The sequence below is a fragment of the Neophocaena asiaeorientalis genome, unplaced genomic scaffold, assembly GCF_003031525.2.
Source record: "Neophocaena asiaeorientalis asiaeorientalis breed wild unplaced genomic scaffold, Neophocaena_asiaeorientalis_V1.1 scaffold461, whole genome shotgun sequence".
NCBI classification, from domain to species: Eukaryota; Metazoa; Chordata; class Mammalia; order Artiodactyla; family Phocoenidae; genus Neophocaena; species Neophocaena asiaeorientalis.
In genome coordinates, this window is record NW_020173230.1 from 1,626,793 (window position 1) to 1,634,687 (window position 7,895).

The 7,895-nt window shown below is 50.4% G+C and overlaps 1 protein-coding gene across 2 annotated transcripts in view; it reads left to right on the top strand.

Annotated features, from left to right (window-relative positions):
- MYH16 (myosin heavy chain 16) overlaps positions 1 to 7,476 on the top strand; it is a 53,294-nt gene extending 45,818 nt beyond the window's left edge. For both annotated transcript variants that reach the window (XM_024745399.1, XM_024745400.1), the window contains exons 37-42: positions 1,483 to 1,675; positions 2,821 to 3,024; positions 3,982 to 4,107; positions 5,016 to 5,186; positions 5,720 to 5,920; positions 6,962 to 7,476. In XM_024745399.1, the coding sequence (XP_024601167.1) occupies positions 1,483 to 1,675; positions 2,821 to 3,024; positions 3,982 to 4,107; positions 5,016 to 5,186; positions 5,720 to 5,920; positions 6,962 to 7,162 (1,096 nt within the window). In that variant the 3' untranslated portion in view covers positions 7,163 to 7,476. The remainder of the gene's footprint in view (positions 1 to 1,482; positions 1,676 to 2,820; positions 3,025 to 3,981; positions 4,108 to 5,015; positions 5,187 to 5,719; positions 5,921 to 6,961) is intronic.
- Positions 7,477 to 7,895: the final 419 nt, after the last annotated feature.

The following is a 7,895-nucleotide window of genomic DNA, read 5'->3' on the forward strand; positions in this document are numbered from 1 at the left end:
GGAAAAGAACATGAAAAAGAATGTATATATATGTATTACTGAATCACCTTCCTGTACAGCAGAATTAACACAACACTGTAAATCAACTGTACTTCAATAAAATATTTTTTTTTTAAAAAATGGGTAAAGGACTCAAATAGACATTTCTCCAAAGAAGATATACAAATGGCCAACAAGTACATGGAAAGATGCTCAGTATCGTTAGTCATTAGGGAAATACAAATCAAAACTACAAGATACCACCTCTCTTCCATTAGGATAGCTACTATCCAAAAAACAGAAAATAACAAGTGTTGGCAAGGATGTGGAGAAACTGGAACCCTTGTACACTGTTGGTGGGAATGTAATATAATGGTACAGCTGCTGTGGAAAACAGTATGGAGATTCCTCAAATTTTTAAAAATAGAATTACCATATGATCCAGCAATTCCACTTCTGAGTATATACCCAGAAGAATTAAAATCAGGGTCTCAAAGAGATATCTGTGCACCCAAGTTCACTGCAGCATTATTCATAATAGCAAAAATGGGGAAGCAACCAAAATGCCCAGTGATGAATGGATACACAAAATGTGGTCCATCCATACAGTGGAATATTATTCAGCCTTAAAAAGGAAGGAGATTCTGACACATGCTATAACATGAATGAAACTTGAGGACATTATGCTAAGTGAAATAAGCCAGTCACAAGAAGACAAATACTGTATGATTCCATTTATATGAAGTACTTAGAGTACCCATTTGATTATAGCCATCCTGGTGGACTTGAATTGCATTTCCATGATGGCTAATGATGCTGAGCATCTTTTATGTGCTTATTGACCACCTATATGTCTGATTTGGAGAAATGCCCATTCAAGTTCTTTCCCAAAAACTGGGCTATTTATCTTTTTATTGTTGATTTTAAGAGTTCTTTATTTATTCTGGATACTAGACTCTTATCAGATATATGATTTGCAAATACTTTCTCCCATTCTGTGGGTTGTCTTTTCACTTTATTGATAATATCCTTTGAAGCACAAAAGTCTTAAATTTTGATGAAGTCCAATTTATCTGTTTTTTCTTTGGTCACTTAACTGTTGCTTTGAAAAGAGAGATTCTGACCTGTATAGCCAAAGCTCACATTTTATAATGAAAACAAACAGTGGAGACCTTAGCATCTGGCCTTGAATTGACTCCATTGTGGACTAAAGGGTGATCTTTGGCGTGTTTTTCATCATGTTGGAGCCTCAGTTTCCTTGCCAGGCTGTTTTGCATATTAAATGAATTGAGTTCACAAAGACACATGGTAAACATCGACCTTCCATTCCTTTTCCCAAAGCATGATGCTCCCCCACTTAAAGACTTTAAGAGGAGATACAGTTTAATCTCACAGCACAGTGGCCGTATCCACATTATTGCTGAGATTTCTTATCTAGAGAGGTTTAGCACATGCTGAACAGTGGGCCCAGTACGCCAAGGCCTTCTCTGCTTGGACTTGCAGGAAGAACCACCAGAGGGCCATCGAATCCTTGCAGGCCAGCCTGGAGGCGGAGGCCAAGGGCCGGGCAGAGGCACTTCGGCTCAAGAAGAAGATGGAGACAGACCTGAATGAGATGGAAATCCAGCTGGACCACGCCAACAAGAACAACAGCGAACTTGTGAAGACGCTGAAAAGGCTGCAACAGCAAATCAAGGTAGCAATCTGGAAGCAGGAAGAACTAATCACAAAGCCAGCCATCCCCGAGCCTGCAGGCTCACTGGGAGCTAATGACATGCCTGTCCAGCCAGGATAAAGGCATGAGAGCGAGAACGTGGGGTGGCTGGCAGTCTAAGGAGCAGGAGACTTGGGGACTGTATAAATGAGAGACCCCAACTACCAAGATCCACGGGAAAGAGGGAAGGAGGGAATCAGGAATTTGGGCCTGTCTTGCTTTTTAAAATCATTTTTGACTTATTAGAAATGATTACAGACACAGAAAAATAAAGAACATAACAAACACCCATATACCGACCACTCATCTTAAATAGAGTTGAAGGCCGGCTTTATCACTTGCTGTCATCAGCCTGGTCTGTAGCACATGCATAGCTGGACCCACGCATTCAACATGTGTTTACTGGAGCCTCGCCCTGGCCAGGCACTGTATTAGGTGCTAAGGGTACAAGAATGGATAAAACAAACAAACTTCCCTGCAGACAAATAATAAGCAACAAATAAATAAAACTGTAGTATTAAAAATGGTGAGAGGGCTTCCCTGGTGGCGCAGTGGTTGAGAGTCCGCCTGCCGATGCAGGGGACACAGGTTCGTGCCCCGGTCCGGGAAGATCCCACGTGCCGCGGGGCAGATAGGCCCGTGAGCCATGGCCGCTAAGCCTGCGCGTCCAGAGCCTGTGCTCCGCAATGGGAGAGGCCACAACAGTGAGAGGCCCGCATACAGCAAAAAAAAAAAAAATTGTGAGAAGTGCTATGGAGAAAGAACAAGAAAGACAGGAGAAGGGAGACGGGAATTAGCCAGGGCAGGGTGTAATTGTCAAAGGTCACTGAGGAAGGCCTCCTTGAGAAGACCCTGCTGGAAACACCAGGTCCTCGTCATCAGGAAATCCTTGACCTCATGCTGATCAGGCTGGACAGATCCTCCAGACACCTGGGCCCTGCATCAACCAGACCCTGAACTCCCCAGGGCAGGGCTGCACTTTGCACTCTCTTCCCCTGTGGCCTGCACCTCCCCACCTTCACCCCAGCTCCCCGCTGAGCCTGGTCCAGGAAGGTCATAGCACCCTCAGGCCTGGGCAACCCCTGGCCATGGGAGAAGGGCTCAGGCCAGGGTCTCTCGTCCGCCAGGACCTGCAGATCCAGATGGACGAAGATGCCCGGCAGCACGAGGAGCTGCGGGAACAGTACAACCTGCAGGAACGGCGCCTGAGCCTGCTGCAGACGGAGATGGACGAGGTGCGCTCGGCCCTGGAGGGCAGCGAGCGCTCCCGCAAGCTGCTGGAGCAGGAGGTGGTGGAGGTCACCGAGCGGCACAACGAGCTCAACGTCCAGGTGGGGGCAGCTACCGGCCATATGGACTCCCACTCGGGGCGCTGGGGTGAGGCCAGGGCGGCGCCCAAACCTCATGGGCTCCCCTCAAAGGCCCACTCGGTAGATCCTCAGAATGCACCTGCAGAGCTTTCTTTCTGTTGTGGTTAGAAAACAAAAAAACCCATAACATAAAACGTACCATCTTAACCATTTTTCAGTGCAGAGCTTTTCAAGACAGACTCCCACGACTCCCCCCTGGAGATTCTGATCCAGTGAGTCTGTAGTGGGACCCACGGGAATTTAACTTTTAGAAACTCCTCATGAAATTCTGATGATTTAGCCAATTTTAAGGACAACGTTACCACCCCCCATCCCCCCACCCCGCCCAGTGTACTGAAGATAGAACTTCAGAACTGGAAGGGATCTAGAATATTCCAAAGTCCGACATTCGTGGTACAAATGAAAAACTGTGGCCGAGAGTTGAGTGGCTCACCCATGGTCAACACCAGGGACCCCAGCGGTGATGCAGGTGCTTCCTGCCGCTCACAATGCAGTCCTTTACCAGCACGGCTTCATCCTCACTCACCATCTCATGCGAATTCACCGAAAGAAAAAAATGTACATGGGACATATAGGGATTACAACCCCACTTTAGAGATAAAAAGACCAATCCCAGGGGTAAAAAGGAGACACATAGGCAGAAGCACTAGGGCTTGAACCTGGTCTTCCCAGCTCCAAGTTCAGGATTGTACTAGAGATACCACCCACCCCAGGCCTAAATGATGTTCTTCCCAGGCTCCGTGCGATGCAAATTCTAATCTAAAACTCAGAGAAGAATGCAGGATAGAGACCTTCACCCCAAGCAGGGGGCCCAGGGCCATTTCTTGTTGGGGGTCTGGGAGAGGGTGGCTCTTCCTGGACACAGGAAGGGCTGTGCAGACTCTGGGCTCATGGCAATGTCTTCGTTTCCTCCTCCAGAACCAAAGCCTCCTCGTGGTCAAGCGTAAGCTGGAGTCTGATGTCCAGCGCATCTCCAACGAGCATGAGGAGCTCATCAGTGAGTTCCGCTCGGTCGACGAGAGGGCCAAGAAAGCCATGACAGACGTAAGTGCATGCACGGCCTGCTGCAGCTGGGCGGGGCCTGGGCACCCTACCCCCACCCCAGCCAGGCCCCCTGCCGGCGAGCAGACCACGCTAGGCAGGGAAGGCTGCCTCCTTTGGTTTCTGAAAAGCCAAGAGATTAGAGCATGAGGCCTGGGGACACAGACCAAAGGAGCCATTGAAGTGGGCTCATCTGGGCAGGTATTTTGGCAAGGAGAGGAGCCTTGAACCAGCCTTAAGGGGAGGGTTAGTGAAAGGAAGACGGGTGCCGTGCCCAGGGGTTCAGGGCTGGAGGTCAGCAAGGGAGGCCTTCAAGTGTTTTCACCCTAGTATCCCTTTGGGTGCTCAGTGGTGGATGCTACGTGCCCCACTTTAAAGATGAGGAAATACAGATTTTATCGTCAAGCTCCTTAGGCTTGACTGAAAGGCCAGGAGCTCAGGAACATTGTTGGTCTTATTTGGTGCTGTGTTCTGAGATCATAGACTGGTACCCGGCACGCTGTAAGCCCGCCATGAATATTTTACACAAGAACAAGTGGGTTAAATGACTGGGGCTGGGTGCAGACCTTGGACTTTCTACTCAGACCTGTGTTTTTCCCGCTCTCTGTGCTGTGCCCCTCATGGAGGAGACAGCAGAGTCTGGCTGGAGAGCGCCGGCTGGCGGGTCCATGGGATTGGGTGGCCTGGGTCTGAGCACAGGCGCCTGCCTCCTCCCGTCACTGGGAGGGATGTGGGAGCATGGGGCACCCCCTCTACCACACCCCAGCAGCATGTCAGCCAGGGTCCTCTTGTCCACCGCTTGGTGTCCCAGAGGCTGGGAGACAAGGTCCCTCGTCTCTCAAAGGCACTAGGAGCCTGGATGGGAGCCCAGCTCCAGCTCCAGTGCTTCCACCCTCCCCCCCCCACCCCAGGCTGCCCGCATGGCCGAGGAACTCCGGCAAGAGCAGGACCACTGCATGCACCTGGAGAAAATCAAGAAGAACTACGAGGTCACCATCAAGGACTTGCAGGCCAAGATGGAGGAGGCTGAGCAGCTGGCTCTCAAGGGAGGGAAACGCACAATCATGAAGCTGGAAGCCAGGGTGAGGGCAGCACTGAACCAGAGGGAAAAAGGAGATGGGAAGGGGGTCTTTTCCCCCCAAAAGTGCCAAGCATCTGATGAGGAGCTGGGCCTCTAATCTATTTCTACAACGGTCTCCTCTCCTCCTCCTCTCCCTGTCACCTTCCCCACAGAGTGTCCTTAGCCCCCAAGCAGAGTGGTTCCCCACATTCTTCCTCTGTCTCTGTTCCCAGTCTCTGTTTCCAACATTATTCCTCTCTTATTACTTACTTAAAACGAGCCTCCGTCTTCACCTCATGGAATGTCAGAGCTGGAAGGGCCCAGGGGGTCGGTCACCTTGTCCCACCCCTGCCTCCCCCATTTTCCAGAGGAGGAAACTTGAGGCTCAAGGCATCTGACCACCTGCTGGTGAAAGGCTGAGCCCACCCAACCCTCCTGGGCAGGGCTCACCTCTGGGCAGGAAGTGGACACCGCAACACCCCTGCCCAAGGCCACTGAGCTCTGAAGTTCAAAAACCTGCGTTCCCCCAGCCGCATTCCTCTCCTCCTCCCCCAGATCAAAGAACTGGAGACGGAGCTGGACGGGGAGCAGAAACAGCATGTGGAAACGGTCAAGACGCTGCGGAAGAATGAGCGGCGCCTCAAAGAGCTGGTCTTCCAGACGGAGGAGGACCACAAGACCAACCAGCGCATGCAGGAGCTGGTGGAGAAGCTGCAGAACAAGCTGAAGGTCTACAAGCGGCAGATCGAGGAGGCGGTGGGTGCCCGCCACGTGGCCCCAATTCTCCCCCCTTCCCAGCCCAGGTTTCCAGCCTTGGTTAGAATGAACCACAGGAAAGGACTCAAGTCTTGGCCAAAAGATGGCTTCTTGTCCACAGCACTTCATCCTCGCTATCTCATGGGGAGTGGACTAGACATGACACACTGGAGATAAGAACGTGTAAAAAATGAAAATATCCCGAGAACACCCGTGCTAACTGAAACACCTACTTCGGAGGGATCTAAAGCCAGGGAAGGTCTCGGGTGCCTCCGTCCTGCTTCCACTGCCCCTTGTGGCCTCTCCCTCCTGGTCAGAAGGTTAAACACCAGTACCTTCCCTTTTTTGATCCCCTTGACACAAGGCAGGAAGGCTGATACTCTTAATCTATTTCACAGGTGAGGAAGCAGCCCAGAGTAGGGTACTTATGTTATTTCAGTCAAAGTCACATGGTTAGCAAATGGCAGCTTCAAGTCTCAACCCTAGACCACACGCCCACCTGCCGCCACCATCATCCCCCACCCAGGATGTAGATATTTGACTCTGCTGTCATTTGCCGCCAGCTCTGGGACCACCACGTTGACTCCATCATCCACCCATGCACCTAACACTGTTCCCAAAATGCTCAATAAAGGCCAGGCTTACAGGAAATACGGTTCTAACCAAAATGACACTATTACTCTCTTGGGAAGATGAGGAGGTGGGAAATGTGTGACAGGGGCTCAAGAAAGCACCAAATCCACATCTCCCATGGTGGGGTACCAATAGCTAATGCCTAAAACCACACATTATAGAAGCCACAACAGAGCACATTTTATTTAGAAATATGGATGTCAAAGCCAAAAACAATCAGCTAAAAGTGTTGAAGGTGGGTGTCCGTGGTGATCTGGAGGATGCCCCGACCCAGGACTGCTGTGTTTCCTAATAAGCCTTACAGAACGACTGGACTCTTTAAGATGTCCATGTAGAACTGAAAACAATGCACGTTTAGCCAGAACAAGCCAGGCTTATGCCCCATTTTCCACTATGCCTTTGTCACAGGAGGAGCAGGCCAACCAGACCTTGGCTCGCTATAGGAAGACGGTACATGAGCTGGATGACGCCGAGGAGCGGGCCGGCATGGCGGAGACCGCCCTGAACAAGCTGCGCACCAGACACCGCGTGGCTGGCAAAGGCATCACCTCTGTGGAGATCATCCAGGTGTCCAAGACAGGCACCTCCAAAACCCTTTCTGAGGAGTGAGGTGCCACGTGTCCCAGCTCATAGCCGGTAGGTGTGGACTCTATGCTCCAAGTTCACCTCCCCTGCTCTTGCTTTGCTCTTTCCAACTTCTCTGCTTCCTGTCTGCCATGCCCCGACCTTATGCAATGGGGATCCCAAAGCCTCCCCTGTCCCTTCAGCTGCAACACCCCCTCAGCACTCTCAGGTGTGATGCCGTCCACTTGTGTCACAGGTGCTGGTGGTCGTGATGCTCCCCCCATCTGAGTGGAAGCTCTTGGGAGGCAGGTTCCACGTCTGCTGCCCCTTCACACTAGGCCTGGCAGATAGGTGCTCAGTACATGCTTGTTTTCACTGGAGAACTGTAGGGACATTTGCAAGTTTATAGGTGGTGTGTATTCATCTTTCATATCCCCCACAGTATCATCCCTGAGGATTTCATCAATGCTGGCTGAATTCAGGTTTCTAACATCAAGGAAATCATCATCACAACTACCATTTCTTGAGCACTGAGCACCAGTGGGATTTTAGGGGAAATTTTTTTAATAGTCTTTTATTATTTTCCTTAATCCAGAACCAACTGAGAAGAAATACAGGAGACAATTACATAAAAGTCACAACGCTAGTTTTATTATGATACAGTTCTAGATTGAGAATTCATGGGTGTCCACCATGAGCATCCTTGTACTTCACCCCAGAATTAAAAGTACCTGCAGAACTGAACAACCACAGCCCTGCTCCCTGGGGAGCAGCCCCT